The sequence below is a fragment of the Urocitellus parryii genome, chromosome 6 (assembly GCF_045843805.1).
Source record: "Urocitellus parryii isolate mUroPar1 chromosome 6, mUroPar1.hap1, whole genome shotgun sequence".
Taxonomy (NCBI): Eukaryota; Metazoa; Chordata; class Mammalia; order Rodentia; family Sciuridae; genus Urocitellus; species Urocitellus parryii.
In genome coordinates this window covers 147,782,249-147,802,359 of record NC_135536.1, presented here as the reverse complement: position 1 = coordinate 147,802,359, position 20,111 = coordinate 147,782,249, and the positions used below count along the sequence as shown (strand labels likewise).

General features: G+C 37.6%; 2 protein-coding genes across 4 annotated transcripts in view; both read left to right on the top strand.

Annotated features, from left to right (window-relative positions):
* The window catches only part of Tars3 (threonyl-tRNA synthetase 3), a 79,795-nt gene extending 76,880 nt beyond the window's left edge, over positions 1-2,915 (top strand). For both annotated transcript variants that reach the window (XM_077799376.1, XM_077799377.1), the window contains exons 18-19: positions 362-476; positions 1,756-2,915. In XM_077799376.1, coding sequence (XP_077655502.1) covers positions 362-476; positions 1,756-1,904 — 264 coding nt within the window. In that variant the 3' untranslated portion in view covers positions 1,905-2,915. The remainder of the gene's footprint in view (positions 1-361; positions 477-1,755) is intronic.
* Positions 2,916-4,057: 1,142 nt separating this feature from the next.
* Tm2d3 (TM2 domain containing 3) lies at positions 4,058-12,466 on the top strand. 2 transcript variants are annotated; one of them, XM_026394709.1, is made up of 6 exons: positions 4,058-4,166; positions 4,601-4,693; positions 6,207-6,364; positions 7,708-7,882; positions 9,370-9,445; positions 12,142-12,466. In XM_026394709.1, exons 1-6 carry the CDS (start codon positions 4,076-4,078, stop codon positions 12,305-12,307), a joined length of 759 nt encoding a protein of 252 aa, XP_026250494.1. In that variant the 5' UTR covers positions 4,058-4,075; the 3' UTR covers positions 12,308-12,466. The 2 variants fall into 2 exon arrangements, with proteins under 2 accessions (XP_026250494.1, XP_026250495.1); XM_026394710.2 differs by lacking the exon at positions 4,601-4,693.
* The last annotated feature ends 7,645 nt before the right edge of the window (positions 12,467-20,111 follow it).

Below are 20,111 nucleotides of genomic sequence, written 5' to 3'. Positions count from 1 at the left end.
GCATTCTGGTGTGGTGTCTGATGAGGCTGCAGTCAGGCTGTCACAGGGCTACAGTCCTCCAGGCTTACTCATATGGACTTCAGCTCCTTACCTTATTGACTTCTTCCTAGGCTGCCTGAATGTTCTCACAACATGGCAGCTTGAGTGATCTGGGGAGTGAGAGATGCAGTCCTTTATAACCCAGCCTCAGAAGTGTACTATCACCACTTCTGCCCTCCTCTGTGGGTAACAGACCGACTCTGATACAGGGTAGAGGGCTACACAGGGGTATGAATATCAGATGGGAATAATGAGGGCTGTCCTAGAGTCAGTCTGTCTACCAAAAATAATGTAATAATGAAAGTATTCCTTGTTCTTCCAGGTATCCAATGAATTTTTTGGAGAAGGATTTATGGCCGATGTTGATTTAGATGACAGTTGTACACTGAATAAGAAAATAAGAAATGCACAGTTGGCTCAATATAATTTTATTTTGGGTAACTTAAATTTGTTTATATTTTTTCAGTTTGTTTATATTTTTGCTTTAATTTTTTTAAAAAGGCAAAATAAGGACTATGGCATAACTACTTGATTATGACATTTTGACTGTTTAATATCTATGTACAAAGAAGAGTCCTGGATTAGCTGTTGCTAGGTCCTCTGTTATTTGCTGGATGAAGACTTATAAAGTTCCACATGAATCCTGTTGTGTAGTATTATTAACAATAGTGAACATCTCAAATGAAAATGAAAGAAATTTGAAAATAACCTCTTCAGTAGAATTATTATCCTTGTTTCAACCATGTGACAGAACTGAAATAGTTTCCCTTGCTTTGCTGGTTTATTAGAAATCATGGGAATTAAACAAATGAATGAGAAAGATTCCAAATTTTCAAAAGAAAAGAATTAAGGTGAAAAAAAAATACCTTGAGAAACATGAGTAATTGGATACAGAATCTAAAATTTTGGTTGTAAACCTGTATAATCAAGAGAAACTGATATTGACATGCCTGCAGGCATGGTATTGCTCTCTCTCATAAGCTGAAAGAATAGTAGAAAACACAATCAATATGCATAAAGTTGTCCTATCGACAGTTGTTCATTGATAATGTTTGACTCTGTGGTAGGTATTGTGTTGTTTAATCAGGCTCACTGTGGTGACAGAATCTCAAATTAGGTTAGACAAAGATTTATCAGAAGGGTACCCATGTCATGAAAAGTAGACCTAAATAGCCAAACCATTAGAAAAGTTTGTAATGTAAGCCTCAGCCCTTACAAGGATTATCTCTCCCCATTTCTGGTTCCTGTTTTTGCACCAGTCATTTATGCTTCACTTGAGTATATAGTTTGTTGAAATTATCAGTGGATCAGTTTGTTCCTTTTGTGTGGCAAGAAACATGGCTGCAGATTCCTGCTATCATCTCACAATATGGATTACTACTGAGAACAAGCTTTTTGCCCACATCCCAGGAAATTCTGGTTGGCCAGCATGGGTCTGTGTGCATCTTTTGACTTATCAAGTACCACCAGGTAGAGTCAGGGGATCTGTAAGATTTCCTGCTCTAAATCATGCCCCATGGCCACAATACTATATTCTCAAGTGAGCAATAAAAATATGTGATTAGAAGTCATTCCTTACCTCAAGACACTCAGCTAAAGCATGAACTTAATGACCATTAGATAGAAAATTAGTGACTAATACTGAAGAAAAATTCAGTTAGACTCATAATACCACTGTTGACATAATGGTTGATTTATTTCCCTTCCTTTCTACAGTGGTTGGAGAAAAAGAAAAGATAAATAATGCTGTAAATGTTCGAACAAGAGACAACAAAATTCATGGAGAGATTTCAGTAACTTCTGCCATTAATAAATTGAAGAATCTCAAGAAATCACGTACACTAAATGCTGAGGAAGACTTTTAAAGTGCTTTCCTTGTACTTGCTTCTATGTAATCTATTTTGACCTTTGCAAATGCATTTTTCCTCACTAATTAACATGTTAGAACTTCTAAGAACTTTGGACCCACTGATGGATCCACTTATGGGATCAGTTGAAATGGGTCACAGTGAATGATTAGCATATATGTATAAAGTTAATTCATTAATGTGTTCTGAAGATGATAAGAAGAGAAGCTTGGAAAATTTCCAAGCAATCAATGACTTCAGAGACCTCAGTGGTGAGATATTATTCATTGAAAGATGGAAACACTAGAAAATGAGATATATGAAGTTATTGCTAAAACTTGTGATTTTCAGCAGATAGGCTCCAGGGCTAGGGATAGAGCTCAGTTGCAGAGCGCTTGCTTAGAATTCAAAAGGACCTGGGTTCTATCCCCAGCACTAAGAAAAAACGGGAAAAAAGATGGGTTCCATTAAAAGTCCACAAAGCCTTTTTGACTTTGAGGGGAAATCTTATTTTCTTATGTCTCAGGTATTTTTATGGCTGTTTTTAAGTTAACATTGAAACTTTATTTCATTTAAATGGAATCATTACTTAATTTGTTTTAACTAACTGGCAAAAATAAGTAAAGCAGGTATTAATAAATATTGAATTACTGATAAAGGACTCATAAAATCAAAGAAATTCAGTGTTGTGGAATCTGTTATTTGCATTGTAGTTTAAGAGTTGCAGTTTTAATGCTTCTAATTAAAAATTGAGCTTTGTTCGTCTTTAGAAATAATGAATTCCCCAATAAAATGCATCACACAGTGTTTCCTTGTTTCGGCTTTGGGCTTATACCAGTAAGATGCTCACCTGGAGTTAAATTGCTTTTTTGTTGGGAATGACATTTTATTGATTTATAGACTCAAAATGATTTGTGATTTTTACTTCCTGAGGAATGTGAACTGTGAAATAGTTGGTAAACAAAGTGTCATATGTCAGGCCTGTGTAGTAGTAATACGTGTACCTTGTGATAAAAATTTTAAAGCATGTGCCAGGTGTTATTCCGTGTTCTTTTTTCTTCTTTCACTCATCAAAAGTGCAAGTGAAAAACTGGGTGTTAGAGGGTGACAGTAATACAGCCCCGGAGAAGAGGCTACTCCACTGCTGGTTGCTCCCAAAATATTCCAATTGGTAGGAAAACAGGTTTTTTACTTAAAGCCAGCTTTGAAGGAAGTTAGAAGAAAATTTTTATTTCACAATTCCATCTTGGGAGGCTCTGAGGACAAAGACAGCTTTTAAAAAAGAGAAGAAGCAGGCAAAGTGTGACAAAAATTAGGAAATACCCATATGCAGATTTAGTTAGCCTACGTTAGAGGGCAGGGCAGGGAACAATTTGGCATTGTGGGCTTCCTTGGTGTCTCTTAGACCAGGGGAGGTCAGCTCCTCAGCCTTTACTCTCTTAGCATGAGGAAGCTGCTCTCAGTTTTAGAGGGGCCAGAACTCGGCCTATTTGATGGGCGGTCCGAAGACCCCAAAGTGAACGATCTTTTGGCGGGTGGAATAGAGAGGCACCTCAAGACGTCTGCTGTGCTGGGAACAGACATAGGTGGGTAAAGCGTTCCCTTCCTTACCCTAGGCTGGTCGCCTTCGGGGAGAGGCTGTGCTTGGACCCTCTTTTCGCATGAAAAATCCCACATCGGGCTTTTTCCCAGTCGTACAGGAATTTTCTCTAAATACCACGTATCCTTAAGGACTTGGCTAGTAGGCAGGGCAGTTATGAAATGTGGTCCCTGCACCTTCGCACAGTACCTAGCACACAGTAGCAACGTTTATCTCTAAACGAAGGCATCCAACTACCTGAATATAGTGCCTAACTCCCCAAATTTCCGCCTCTACCTTCAGTCACTTCTGGGTGAATTTCGGTACTACGGCGATCCTTTCCCAGGCTACAGCAGTGGAAAGAGAAGGAGGCGGGGCACGCGTCTAGTCAGTGTGAGGGACTCTAGGGGATCGAGCATTTTCACCGGGTCAGGCGATTGCACTCCTCCAGGTGACCCTCGGCAGGTGCGGCGGCAGCGCAGAATAGCGCGGGACCACAGCTTCAGAGCGCCTGCGCCCGGGAATCCTTAGGCCGCGCCCGGACACGCCCCCATTAGGCGCGCGCCGGGAACCCCGCCCCCCGGCCCGGAAGTGCGCGCGCGCCGGCAAGATGGCAGCTGCGGCGGGACCGCTCCTGCGCCTCCGCCGCTTGTGTCGCGTGCTGCTCTTCCTCTCGCAGTTCTACATTCTATCTGGTGGTGGTGAGTTAAAGGTCGGGGGTCGCGCCAGGGAGGGCTGAGAGTTTAGAGGGTCCCAGGAGCTGCTAGAAGCGTTGGGGCCGGGACCACAGAGGCTGCGTGCTGGGCGGCGGGCGGCGGGTAGCTGCAGTCTGGCGTGCCCTGGATGCCTCGCCGGAGCCTGTGCTCAGCTACCTCGCTACCGAACCCTCCAGCTGAGAGGGAACTCTCCGTGGCTCCGCCGGGGAAACAGAAACTGAACTTGAAACCGCCTTTGTTAACCTGCAGACTCGAAACGGTGTAGACCCTTTTGGTGATGCGCCCTTTCAGTTTTCTGAATTCGGGAAGTCAGACCCTGAGGTTTTCAAGAGCAGTTATTGGCTTGGTGTAGTACTTGCGTGTTAACCACACAAACCAAGGTTTTCATATCCCGGGATAACGTGTTTCTCTAATTGTAGGATCCTTAAATTTAGAGCATTCGCAGCCGCTGGCTCAGGCAATAAAGGATCCGGGCCCAACACGTACATTCACAGTAGTTCCCAGGGCAGCAGGTACTAGACGTTTTCTATTCTAGTAAATGTGCCTTTTTATATATAGTAGTTTCTTTCTGTTTTTGATACAGTTTCTTTTAGTATACGAAGACACTTAATTTTTGACTGTGTATTGTATCTTAGGTTATGTGAATTACGGGCAGATACACAGCCATTTTCAGTAGACAGTTTTGGTATTTGAATACCTTTTGACATTCCTACCTCATCTCTTTTCCAACCTCACGCTTCTCATTTCAGTCTTATTTGTGTTATTTTTCCACTTCCTCTATCCAAGTAACCTTTAACCAGAGCTTCTTTCCCTTCAGAAAATTCCTTCTATTTCTAGCACCCAGTTCCTGCTGGTGATTAAAAGGTCCCCCAATGCTGTATGAATTGGAAACGTATGAGAGGGATTAATGGAGACATGAAGTCTTGAGTCTCAAGATGCTTTTGGGAACTTGAGGAAATTACTCACCCCTCTTGGGCCTTTATTTCCTCTCCATTCAGGCTGTGAGGTTAGCCCAACTGCCTGAAAGCAGTTGTGGTTCTAAAGTGTCCAGACTCCAGCCATGTAGAAATAGGAACAATAGAAAAGAAAATTGTATTTTGTAGATTGACTGCTTAATACAGTGGTGTTTGGTAAATGGAAAGTAGTTTCATTCCTTTAGAGTTCCATTATACCAATGACTCAAAACTGGAAGAGGTATTTTAGGATTCTTATTTGAATGTGAAAGTTGATTGGATGTGATTTAAGATGCTTTTTTTTGTTTTTAAAGAGAAAACGCAAGAATTCTTGGCTCTTTTACACATTTTTGAAAACCCCTCTTCTCATTAATACTAGTGACTTTTATGTTCTATTAACTGCTAAAAATGTGTTGCCCCATTGTTTGGATTGGGAAAAAAAGTTGCAACTTGCTGAAAAAATTATTAAAATATGGAATTAATTTGAACCTTGTTATAAAAATATAAATATTATATTAGCAAATATGGCTTATTGAAATATCAGTGTGGAATAATGACAAAGTGTTTTCTAGAGTTGGTACACCAAAGGTGTCAGTGGCTTCATTTCCTATTCAGTAAATTTGAATGAAAAGAATTTTGGATTGAAAATGGAGAGATTTGAATTCTGGCTTCATTTGTACCATAAGTTTCCTGAGATTTTCCATAACTCCTACCTTGTCTAAGATTTAGATTTTCATCTTATAAATGGTAGATTTTTTGAGCTCCTAACTTGCATCTCACATTTTCTCTGCATTATTTGTACATGAGCATCTTCAATTTTCATGGCCACTTGGGAGGCAGGACTGAAATACTTTTTACCAGTATGCTGCCCACCTGGTCATACAGCTGGTTGGTGGCAGAACCATACTTTAATTGTAGGTGTCTCTCTGACTCTGACTCCAACTTAGTGCTTTTTGCATTCCAGCGTAGTGTCTCGTTGCTAATGTTTGTGTCTCTTCACCTTAGAAAAATTGTTTTCCTGTTATTCTGATTAGTGTCAAGAGAGAATAAGCCACTCTCTCACCTCTCACAGAAAGTACCGAAATCCCACCCTATATGATGAAGTGTCCAAGCAATGGTTTATGTAGCAGACTTCCTGCAGACTGTATAGACTGTGCTACAAATTTCTCCTGTGTCTATGGGAAGCCTGTCACTTTTGACTGTACAGTGAAACCTTCTGTTACATGTGTTGTAAGTACTGCAGCTTACCTATTCTAAATAAATGCATTGTAAATTCCCAAGTTAAAAAGTGTTGTTAGATTTAACTGTTGGAGGGAGATTCTGAAATTGTTTTTGTATTCTTTTATAACAGCCCTGTAAAGTAAATAAATAGAAATAAATTTTTAAATCCTGTATTCCTTTCCTTATCAAGTTGCTACTGTTCCAATTATGTTGGTAACTGACAAGCCAGTTGGTATTATATGAAAATGTGCAGGGCAGAAATGTTGTTTTGTAAGACCTGGAGAAGGTCTCATTTTACTAGTGTATCTGAAGTCGGTGTAATTCCTGCAGATGGGTTCTGTGTTCTTGGTAGTGAGAGCTGGTATAATATAGAGGCATGAAAATGTCTTTTTACATAGATGAGCTTGCAAAGGAGTCAGTTCTTTGTAATGAGAAGATGGATTCAGTAAATGCTGGGATGACTGCATACCTCTCTGGAAAAAAAAAAATTAAGTCCCTGTTTTGTCCAAAATAAATCCCAGATAGAAACATAGCTGAAAGAAAGGTAAGAGTGTCCTTTTTTGAGGGTCACTGAGCTGCAAGTTTGGAGGAGGATCCAGGTTCCCTGATCCCAGCTTGGTGCTTCTGTAAGCATAGCACATTCCCTTGCTTCTGAGTTCCAGGTCTTCCCTGCCATCTCCAGTTGCAGTCTGCACCTCAGGGTTTTCCCTCCTGCTGTCATCTCCATGAGCACTTGGCATGGTCACCCCGTAGGCAGCCCAACTGAGAAGGAACTACATGACACACAGCAATTCAGACATATATGCCATGTGATTGTTCTAAGCTGGAAAATGCTGGGAAAATTTGGAACTTGGAAGCAAGGCAGTATGCTATGCTCACAGAAGCATCAGGCAGCTATCTGTGACTATGACCTTATAAAATAATTTTTTTCTATACTTCTAAAATATATGTACTCTTAAGCATCCCTGAGTTCAATTGCTGGCACAAAAATAAATAAATAATTAAAATAAAAATTCATGTACTGATTATAAAATAAGTTAATTAGGCAAAAGTGGTAAAATAATCTTATCACCCTGAAGTAACTTTTGCTATTTTGATGTGAGTTTATGTAGGTTTTTCCCAACTTTGGTAGGTAATATATATTAGGGTGTATATTTTTATGATTATAAGATCATACAACATACATTTATTTTACATACATATTGTTTTTGTGTCTATTTTTCTCCCACTTACTGCTAGGTCCTAAATATATGTATTTTAGAAATTTTGTATTATATGACTATGTGGTCTTAATGACATGATGACAAACAACTGTATTATGATTGATTAATTCTGTGTCCTTCTGTGTATAGGATCAAGACTTCAAATCCCAAAAGAGCTTTATCATCAACATGACTTGCAGATTTTGCTGGCAGCTTCCTGAAACAGATTATGAGTGCTCCAATTCCACCAGCTGCATGACAGTGTCCTGTCCTCGGCAACGTTACACTGCCAACTGCACGGTGCGGGATCACATCCATTGCTTGGGTAAGTCAGTCAGAGTTCAAGGAATTTCATAAACAAAGTATTTCTAAGTTCACCAGAAGCTTGAAAATTTAATTATTTTATCATATACACCAGTGGTTTTTTAGTTGTGCCAATCCGAATTAGTAGACTTGATGGACTAAAAAAGAAATGTATGGAAAATGTGCAACTCTTTTTAAATACAAAATTGCACGAAACAAAAAATATCTCAGATCTAAAACATAGTAATTGAATTTCCCCTGATTAACAATGAACAGTTCTGATACATTGTAACCACCTGAATGTTCCCTTTGTCTACTTTTTCTTCCTTCTCCATAGAGGTAACACCTTTTGAATTTCATCATCCACTTCCCTTTTAAAATATTCTGTGGTTCTGTGTGTGTGTGTGTGTGTGTGTGTGTGTGTATGTGTGTAATATAGTGTGATATGCTCTTTATTTTAGATTAGATGTATAAAATAACATAAGACTGTGGTCTTCTGGGACCTCTTTCCTCTCAACATTAGGGCTCTAATGGGACTTCTCTTATTATTTTTACACTGTCAGATTATAAATTATAAAATTGTATCAACAGTGTATCCAGTCTCCAAGGTATTGAATTTTTTGCTGTTTTTACCTATTGCAGCAACTCTTAAAATTTCTGTACCTATCTTCTGTTTGTATATTTGTAGCAGTGTGTCTGGCATATATATTCTCCATCAGGTCTTATTTTCTAGAGTGGTTTACATTCTGAAATTTACATTCCCATCAGTGGTAGCCCATAACTATTCTTGATGATCTAGATCTTCAGTATGTCTTATCTTTAGGTTTTGTCTAATATTAAAGATTTCTGGTATTATTTTATATTCTTGGTACTGTCCTTAGGTGACCCTAAAACTCTTTCCCAGATTTTGACTTTTTTCCTCCCCACTTTCCTTAGAGTATCTTTTGTTTAATAGAATTTTGAAAATGTGATTAAATAATTAGTCTTATAGTTAACTACTTCTTTTGTTGTTTCTTTTCCCACCCCAGGTTCATAATTTTCTATATTTATTTTCTTTTAAAAACTGGAAGTTTGGCCTTTCACAGTTAGTACTATAATCCATGAGAAATTGACTTTGGTAGATGTTAGGAGGCAAATTCACCTTTCTATGTCCTCCCGCATAGATAGCCAATTTTGCAGCTCATCTCTCACTCTCTATTATATGTCAAGTGTTTATATGTGGTGCTGGTTCTGGGCTGGCTCTTCCTGTTGTATATATCTGTCTTCACCCAGATATCTAGTAGAGCATTTCATATTCTTTAAGTTTTAACACCAACTTAACTGATTTAAATATTAAATCTGTGCTTATAGATGGTAAGGACTTTCTTTGAGTTAACTAGAGTAAAACTAATTATAAATAGAGGTGACCTTTTGATTCTAAATTATAAGGCATTAGTTATAATGACTTCTCTGAGAGTATTTTTGTACCCATTTTTTAATGTAGAGTGTTTTCCTTTTTCTTTTTGTAAGGTAATCGTACTTTTCCCAAAATGCTATACTGTAATTGGACTGGAGGTTATAAGTGGTCGACTGCTCTGGCTCTAAGGTAAGCTTTGGTATTAATAAGTTAAAAATACCATTTGGATTTCTTTGGGATCAATGCAATTTTTCAAACATTAGGCTTAGCCAGACACATCCTTTGCTAAGATCCTACCACTTCTGTTAGATAGCCTCTAGAAAACACAGGTGCAGATAGGTAAAAAGATCAGACAGTACTTTTGTAGAATTTAGCTGCAGGCATATATAGATTTTAAGTCATTCTAGAAATGACTTAATTGAGTTGTTATTGTAGAGCATTAGGACTAATCAGGGTTCCCATCCTGAACTTATGTGAATCAGTAAAATGCATAGGCTAAAATATGAAGGTTTTGCAAGGTATATTTTTAAATTTTAAGTAACTTTGACCTTATAAAAAATAACATTTTATATAATGTAAGCTATTTTATATAAGTTTATTATAATATAATATAATGAAAGTGGAAAATAAAGAAAAACTAAATAATCTATAATTTCAGATAATTACAGATCTATAACTCTTAAAATGTTTATATTTTAAACTTTTCATCAGGATTATATCAGTCTTCCCACTAAGGAGAAAGACAGGTGCTGCGCTGGTTAGATGTTTAATCAAAAAGTTATGCTATCTACCATGAAGTCTTGATGTTAGAGCCTGAAACCTGCGATTTGTGACATAGGGCAGGATTTTTTTAACCTTCTCCCTGTTGATATTTTGAGCCAAATAATTCTTTGTAGTAGAGCTGTCCTGTGCATAGTAAAAATGTTCAATAGTGTCCTTAGCCTATACCTACTACTAGTTGTCAGTCATACCCCATTCCCCCAGTGGGGACAATCAGAATGCCTCCAGACCTGGCCAAATGTTCCCTAGAAGGCCAAATTGCCCATTTTTGAGAGACATTACATTAGGGTTTGTGCTGACCAGAGGTTTACTGGAAAGTAAAAGAGGAATCCAAGATAGGAAATTAGACATGACAAAATAAGATTTGACAGCCGGCCATACATAGTTTTTGTCAGTTAATTATTCAAATTAAACTAGCAATTGACTTTAAAAGAAAACTTTTTAATTTAAAGTAATTTTAGACTTATATAAAAGTCACAAAGATGGTAGAGAGTTTCTTGCGCACCCCTCACTCAGTCTCTGCTGCATAGTTAACATCTTACATTACAACATGATACATTTAGGGACTTAAAAATTGTTTCCTTCATAGAATTTAACATAGTACTTTTTTTTTCTTTTTTTAAATCAATGTTTTATTTCCAGTTTTACGGCATCTTACTGAACACTTTGGCACATATTAAAAATGGATCTCATATTTTCTTTGCAAACAATTTACAATTTGCATTTTCAATGAGTTCAGGGTTAACATAGTACTTTTAAAATATTCTCTGTAAATGAGATATGCCCCAAAGTACAGTTGTCCCTCAGAAGCCTTGGGGTGTTGATTCCAGGGTCCACTTGGATACTCACATCCTTTATATAAAATAGCACAGTATTTGCATAGAACTATAGATATCCTTCCACGTGCTTAAATCATCTCTAGATGATTTATAATACCTGATACAATGTGAATGCTAGTTTTTTTTTAATGTTTTTCTTTAGTTTAGATGAACACAATGACTATTTATTTAATTTTATGTGGTGCTGAGGATTGAACCCAGTTCCTCACACATGCTAGGTGAGCATTCTACCACTGAGCCACAACCCCAGCCCTGAATGCTATGTTAATAGTTGTTATTCTATATTGTTTAGGTAATAAGGGCAAAAAGAAAAGTCTGTGCATTTTTAGTACAGATGCATTTTTTTTCCCAAAAAATATTTTTGATCTGTGGTTGATTGACTACAAATGCAGAACCTCCTTGGAAACACAGAGCCAGCAGTCTTCTGCAGTAGGGGGAGGGTGTAGGTTAACAATATCAAAACAGAGTTGGCTGAATGTGAATAATCATGAGAGCTGGCTCATGGAAACTGTTTTCTACTCTTTCCTTTCATTTGAGTTTTGAAATTTTTATAATAAATATTTTCCTGATATTGTTAGATCTTAAGATTTGAAGCACTTAAGAATCATTAATTCATAATACTAAATTTTTAGATAAGAGTGACTGAAAAGCCGGGCATGTGGCTGGGGAGGCTGAGGCAGGCGGATTGTGAATTCAAAGCCAGCATCAGCAAAAACAAGGTGCTAAACTCAGTGAGATCCTGTCTCTAAATAAAATACAAAATAGGGCTGGGGATGTGGCTCAGTGGTCGAGTGCCCCTGAGTTCAATCCCTAATACCAAAAAGAAAAAAAGTGACTGAAGAAAGTTAAGACAACTTTATCTGGTTTAGTTCATTGTGGTATATGTCTCAAGACTCCAGCTCAAGACTACATGTCAGAACACTTTCTGTCAGACTAATTTGATTAAAAAGCAGTGAGATTGATTATTTTTATTAAAAAGAGAAAAACGTATCTTTCACCATGGTTAAAAATTGTATGCTTCTTTATTCATTTTTTTCTGGGTGCTGGGGATTGAATCCTAGGCCCTGTACATGCTAAGCCATATGTGTTTATTTTTGATAAGCAGTCTTGCCCAGCATTATTTGGTGTTGTGAATTTATGAAATGGTCTTTTATGCTCTAACTAGGTGTTGTTATAATTTAAGACCTTTTCACAAATATGACTTGGCGTGGATATTACACCATAGCTGGCTACATTTACGGATTTCAGCCTACTTTATTGTTGCAGCATCACACTAGGTGGGTTTGGAGCAGACCGCTTCTACCTGGGCCAGTGGCGTGAAGGCCTGGGCAAGCTCTTCAGCTTTGGTGGCCTGGGAATATGGACACTAATAGATGTCTTGCTAATTGGAGTTGGCTACGTGGGACCAGCAGATGGCTCTTTGTACATTTAGCTGTGGTTATGTGCTTCAGAGAGGAGCAATCCTTAGGAAAAGGTCTGTTGGCCTATAGTAACTGATGTGTTGTGAGTTGTGTGTTTGTATGTTTTTAATGTACAGCATCTGTACTTTGCTTGCCTTGATAAAGGTAAAATAAAGAAGTTAAACACTGAACATGCTAACCTGGAATTTGTTTTTATTTACCTGAATTATTTTTTTTCTGTGAAAAAATATAAACTTAAACCCAGAAGAACAAATTCTGCAGTGATGGAAAGGCCATTTAATTCCATGAAGTTAGTTTTATTGTTGCTTGAGTCAATCTGTGGTTTGTATCTCCAACCTGAAGGGGATGTCTTGAAAAGCCATTCAGCTGTGAATGTAGAGAATGGGTGAGCTCTGATTCTGTTATCTAACTAAGGTTTTCTATGTCTGCTTCAGTCATCTTTTGAGCTTTGCAGTATAGTCTGATCTTTATAAAGTAAAATGTAGAACTTATGTGTTTAGTTGCCATGATTCAAATTTTGTTAATAAGGTAGAGGGTTGCAAATGTATTAAAATTAATAAAATTACACTTTAAGAAATATTGTACACTTGTTTTTATATTTAAATATCTTGAATAGTCATAACAACTTACCTTTATTATTAAGAAGTAAAATGTTTATTTTTGCCACATTCCAGCAGTCTATTGATAAAGTGGAAGTGTTGGTAAATGTGATAAATGTTTTTGAATTATTGTAGTTCTCTCGTGAACCCTTTCTTGGACAGAAAAGAAATTATTCAAAGTGGGTTCTACTCAAGGTTGCTTTTAAATATTCTTAACATTCTTCTTTTCAAATTTAGGTGTCTGTGTGTATTGCTTTTTAAACATCTGCACATATTAATAACCAGAAGACTTAACCATCATACCTGATCTAGAAGCTATAAAATATCTCTTGGGAGTATTTACATAAATATCATGAGATGGACTCTTATTTTTTTCTAGTTTATTTGCTAATTACAGGTTCCCTGAAAAGAGAATTAAATCATTTTGGTGGTAACTTGCCTTTGAAGAATGAGTGTCTTCTTGATTAGGTATGTCTGGATTTCATCAAGAGCAGTTCCAGCTCTGGTCACTAGGTGGTGCATCCCCTTTACATTTGCTTTCCCATTCTACTTCCAAAGCAGCCAATCATAAGTTGTTTTTTTTTTTTTTTCCTAGAAACTTGTCTGTGAGCATAGAGCAATAATTTGAGGCAATTGTTTTTTCACAGTTTGTGTGGACTTTTAAAGGGCAAATTAATACTTTTTTCTTATTTGTGAGACTCATGGTTGCACTGGCATTTGCTTAGAAAATAACTTTTAAACAGCAAAAAGCAGCCCTTTGTTAGCTATAATAAAATTATCCTCTTAATTATTTAGCTCCCTGTTGAGCAACCACATGTGGTGGAGCCAGGGAGTGGGGTTGGTGGGAAGTTACTGGCTGTACACGTTGCTCCTGGAAGAAATAAATAGCAGCTTCCTTGACAATTGGAGAAAAATATATATGTATGTATGTATATGTGTGTGTGTGTGTGTGTGTGTGTGTGTACTGGAGTATTGAACCCAAGGGCCCTCTACCACTGAGCTCTACCTTCTACCACTGAGCTCTGTCCCTTTTTATTTTGAGATAAACTCTAAGTTACTGAGACTGGACTTTGAACTTGCAGTCCTCCTGCCTCAGCTTCCCAAGTCTCTGGGATTACAGGTATGTGCCACCACACCCAGCTGATAATTGACCATTTTTATAGTTTTTGGACCTGACTTAAATAACAAAGTTGCCTTGTTTAAAAGGTGAAAGCTCGAAGATTCAGAATCCATAAAAAGAATTATGAATGAACTTGTTCTAAAATCCTAAAAAGTTTGCACAGGGGGCTGGCCTTTGGAACATAAAGTGTATAAGCCAATCAGGGGTACCTTTATACCAAGGATTTGGTGGAGTCAAGTCTCTGAGGAAGAGAACTACTAGGAAATATGAAGAAATTTACAAATACAGTTTAAACAATCTTATGAATGATGGAAGCAAGAATCTTGTTCTCTGAATTCAATCTTATGAATGATGAACAGCCCCTTAAAAAAAACTGCAGAATAAAATACACTTTCAAAGGACATCAGTGAGGGTGAGTGTGAACTGTTAAAAATCCCATGGGCTTATACTGGCAGCAAAATTCCATGTTTGGCTCTGGCCTGGGGTTCTATTCCTCTGCTATCCATTGTTCTATTTCTATAGCAGTCCATTTGAGCTGCCATAACAAAACACCATGAACTGGATGGCTTCTACATAACAACTTTATTTTTCATGGAAATGGAGTCCAAGATCAAAGTGCTGGCAGATTTAATACCTGGTAAAGGCCCCTTTTCGCATAGCATGCCTTTCTGTGTCCTCACATGGTATTAATGTGGAGGGTCTCTCTGGGGCCACTTTCATAAGGAAGGGCACTAATTCCTTCATGAGGGTTCCACTCTATGGCCTTATCATGTCCCTAAGGCCCCACCTTTAAATACCGTTGCCTTTGTGCAAGGGGGTTAAGATTTCTTGAATTTGGGGAGGGAGCATAAAGAGACCATAGAATGTGTTCTATGAGTTCTGACTAGGGAATATTAGGGAACCTGTTTCACAGGTTGGGGACCATATAAGTCAACCCTCTCTTGATGTTTCTCTAGATATTCAGGATTTATCACTGCAGCTTGCCATCTGTCATTATGTAGTCTTTATATCTTTACTTTGCTATGTCAGCATTCTTGCATATTACACCCAGTAATTCCTCACAGGAAGGTGCCATTTTATTTATTTCTATCATTCCCTTTGTCCTTAGTATAATGCCTTGCACAGAGTCCTTCATATATTTGCTGAGTGTGTTAATGTCCCCAGTGTCTTGGAGGTTTTGAAATGATCATTTAAGAATTTCAAGGCACTTGATGTGGCTGCAGCAACATAATATTCAGAAATTGGCTTTGGATAAATATTTGTCTATAGCACCATGTTGCTCCAATTTCTCCAAATGACTGAGGAGCCATTCTGCTTTATGGTGCTTATAAAAAGGTATTTTAAAAAGCTCGTATGCCTCAAGACTTAAAAATGTAAAAATATCTTCTCTAAGCTATACCATTATGTTTCACTGTGCTTTTTTTTAATACCTTATGCCAGAATTGCATTTATTTTTGGTGCATCATCAGCTAAGGAATTTGCAAGTGATTTTAATTCATCCCATGAGCAATGAGTGGAAAATGAGCTATGTCTGATGCAGCTTTTCAAATATGACATGAAGAGAGCTCCAAAATGAAGACAGATTTCCTTTACCCCTGCTCTTCAGCTTCCCCTCTGTCCATGCCATATCCAACAAAAGCACTTTTGATTAAGTATGAAGTGTCACAAGAATGTAGAGGGTAGGGGCTGCAGTTGTAGCTCAGTGGTAGCACACTTGCCTAGCACGTGTGAGGCACTGGTTTCGATCCTCAGCACCACATAAAAAAAAAAGTATTGTGTCCATCTATAAGAATAAAAATGAAAAGAATATAGAGGGTATGTAAGTTAAACATTTTTTTTTATTGTTTGTATCATTGTGTATGTATGTATGTGTGTTACTGAGGGAGGACCAAACCCAGGGCATCATGCCTGCTAGGCAAAGGCTCTACACTGAGCTGTGTCCTCTGGCTCTTAATTTTTTTAATTGTATATATTTATGATATACATGATGTTTTAATATAGGTAGTGAAATTATTCCTATATCTATGATTACACATAATTGCCTATTTTGTGGTAAGATCACTTAAAATCTACTCAGCAAATTTCCAGCATATAATACAATAATTATAGTCCTCATGCTATAAATTAATTGTTATTATTCGTGATACTGAAGATTAAATCCAGGGCCTTGCTCATGCTAAGTAAGTGCTCTCATACACCCAGGCCCTGTAAGTTACTGTTACAATCTAGGGGACTTCGGTATGAATTCTGAGATTTGAAGTATTGAAATTATCTTTTATATTTTTATACAAAATATTTTTATGCAAAAATATATTTTTATGCAAAACAAGTTTTTCTTGAGAGACTTGGACATAATTTATCAAGAGACTCCGTGAGGGCAGGCAAGAGTCTTTTTCTCTGTTATAGTCCAGCTTGGACAGCCCTACTGAACACACAGTAGGTATACAGTGACGGTTGAATGAATAATGAGGAATTTCCAGGAGTAAGCCAAACACCTACAACTATTGCTAAGGACACTTTTTGAAAAGGTGGCAGAGGGCAGCTAGATCATGGCATCCCCCTTTTCAAATAAAAAACCAACGGCAATCTAATAGAAACAAACACATTCTTCCCACAGAAAAACTGGCAAACAGAAACTCAGTCACAAATGAGCTAAAAGACAATTAAATGCCAGAAATGTCAAAGAGAAGTGGGAAGGGAAGAACAACTTATTGCTCAGGGATACAAAATTACTCCCTCAAATGGTCCTGGTGAATTAGCAAAACCCAGAGATTCTCACTAGCTAGACAAATTTACTGGCAGAAGGGGAATAATATTTTTATCTGTGCCCTGTCACTACTGGAGGAGGAGAGGGGCTAGTGAACAACTAGGATGGATGCCTTAATGCACAAGGAGGTTCCACACTGAACCAAAGAAAGAATTGAAATCCAAGGTGAACCCCCACAGACCACAAAACCCACTCACTACCTAGGGGAAGAAAATCTTGGTTCAAGACAGTTAAAAAAAAAAACCTTAGTAAAGAAACCAGAGACCTCATATTCTAACAAAGATATAGTCTTAGTTGCTTCACTCTTTCACCCCAGCTATCAGACCACAGGACATTGAAGTGAACACAAAATAGAATTTACAAAATGCTCAGGGAAAAAAATGAATTTATTGACATGAAGTTGTCCACATTACGTTGAACAAAATGAAGAGAGATGATCCACTTAACATTAACTAGAATGACAGTAATAATAATATTAATAATAAAATAATAATAATAAAGATAATAACAAGGATTGGTGAAGATGTGGAGAAGTTAGAACATTCAGACATTACTGGCAGTCACCTGAGAAAACAGTCTGACACTTTTTTTTTTTTTGGTACATGGAATTGAACCCGGGGATGCTTAACCACTCAGCCACCACATCCCCAGCCCTTTTAAAAAATATTTTAGAGACAGGGCCTAAGTTGTTTAGAGCCTTTCTAAATTGCTGAAGCTGGCTTTGAACTTGAGATCCTCTTTCCTTAGTTTTCAGAGCTGTTGGGATTATAGGTGTGTGCCATGACACCCTGCCAGCACTTCTTAAAAATGTCAGAGTTGCCATGTGGTTCAGCAATTCTACTTGTAGGAGTGTGCCCAAGAAAAGTGAAACTACACATACATATAAAAACTTTTTCATAGATACATTATCCCTAATAGTAGAAAGTTGTAAACAACCCCAATGCCTTGATGCATAAAGCATAAACCAGATGTGGCATATCCATGCCATGGAATATTATTTCATCATAAAAAGGAATAAAGAACTGATACATGCTACAACATGGACAAACTTCAAAAATGCTCTACTGTCTAGTGTAGTGGCTGCACACCTGTAATCCTAGCAGCTCAGGAGGCTGAGGCAAGAGGATTACATGTTCAAAGCCAGCCTCACCAACTTTGCACGGCCCTATGTAACATAGCAAGGCCCCAAGTCATGTAGCAAGACATGTCTCAAAATACAGTGGTACATATACACAATGGATTATTACACAACCATAAAGAAATGAAATTATGGCATTTTCTGGTAAATGGATGGAACTGGAGACTATCATGCTAAGTGAAATAAGCCAATGCCCAAAAAACCAAAGGCCAAATATTCTGATATGAGGATGCTGACTCACAGGGGGAGGGGTTTCCCCCATCCAACAGGTTGGAGTCACTGGAAGGGAGGGATGATGGGAATGGGGAAGGGTAGAATGAATCAGACATAACTTTCCTATGTTCACACATGAATACGTGATCAGTGTAACTTCACACCATGTACAACCACAAAAAAGGAAAATTATACTCCAAGTATATATGATGTGTCAAAATACATTCTACTGTTACATGTAACTAAAAAGAACAAGTTTTAAAAATTGAAAAATAATATAACAATTTACAAACAACTATATTTATTATAATACAGTATAAGATTGCAGAATATTTGTATTATCCAAAACTTATGTTATGCAAAATACAATTATATTTTCTTTAAGAAAAAATAAGATACAAAAAAATGTGCTAAGTGAAAAAAAAGACAATTACACTTTGAACTAGTGAACTTTATGGTGTGTACATTTTTCAATGAAGCTATTTTTTAAATTATTTATTCTAATTGGGTATACATGACAGCAGAATGCAGTTTGACTCATTGTGCGCAATTGCAGCACAGATTTTCATTTCTCTGTTTGTACATGATGTAGTGTCACACCATATGTGCAGTCATACATGTACCTAGGGTAATGATGTCCATCTCATTCCATCATCTTTCCTACCCCTGTGCCCTCTCTTTTCCCCTTCCCTCCTCTTTGCCCAATCACAATTCCCTTTTTTCCTAAGACTTCCCCCACATTATGGATCAGCATCCTCTTATCAGAGAGAAGAACATTTGGCCTTTAGTTTTTGGGGATTGGCTTACTTCACTTAGCATGATAGTCTCCAAATCCACCCATTGACCTGCAAACGCCATAATTTTATTCTTTTTTTTTTTAAGAGAGAGTGAGAGAGAGAGAGAGGGAGAGAGAGAGAAAATTTTTTTAATATTTATTTTTTAGTTCTCAGCGGACACAACATCTTTGTTTGTATGTGGTGCTGAGGATCCAACCTGGGCCGCATGCATGCCAGGTGAGTGAGCTACTGCTTGAGCCACATCCCCAGCCCAATTTTATTCTTTTTTAATGCTGAGTAATATTCCATTGTGTATATATACCAACTTTCTTTATCCATTCATCTATTGAAAGGCACCTAGGTCGCTTCCACAGTTTAGCTATTGTGAATTGAGCTGCTTTAAACATTGATGTGGCTGTGTCACTCTAGTATGCTGATTTTAAGTTCTTTGGGTATAAACCAAGGAGTGGGAAAGCTGGGTCAATGGTGGTTCCATTCCAAGTTTTCTAAGGAATCTCCATACTGCTTTCCAAATTGGTTGTACCAATTTGCAGTCCCACCAACAATGTGTGAGTGTGCCATTTCCCCCACATCCTCACCAACATTTATTGTTGTTTGTATTCTTGATAACTGCCATCCTGACTGGCATAAGGTGAAATCTTAGAGTAGCTTTGATTTGCATTTCTCTAATTACTAGGGATGTTGAACATTTTTTCATATATTTGTTGATCGAATGTATATCTTCTTCTGAGAAGTGTCTGTTCAGCTCCTTAGCCCATTTATTTATTGTGTTGTTTGGTTATTTTGGTGTTAAATTTTTTGAGTTATTTATGTATCCTAGAGATTAATGCTCTACCTGATGTGCATGTGGCAAAAATTTGCTCCCAAAATGTAGGCTCTCTCTTCACCTTATTGTTTCTTTTGCTGAAAAGAAGCTTTTTAGTTTGTATTCATCCCATTTATTGATTCTTGATTTTATTTCTTGTGCTTCAGGACTCTTGTTAAGGAAGTCAGGGTCTAATCAGAAATGATGAAGATTTGGGCCTACTTTTTCCTCTAATAGGCACAGGATCGCTGGTCTATTTCCTAGGTCCTTGATCCACTTTGAGTTGAGTTTTGGGCATGGTGAGAGATAGGGGGTTAGTTCACTTTACTGTATATGGATTTTTAGTTTTCCCAAATGAAGAGGCTACCTTATCTCC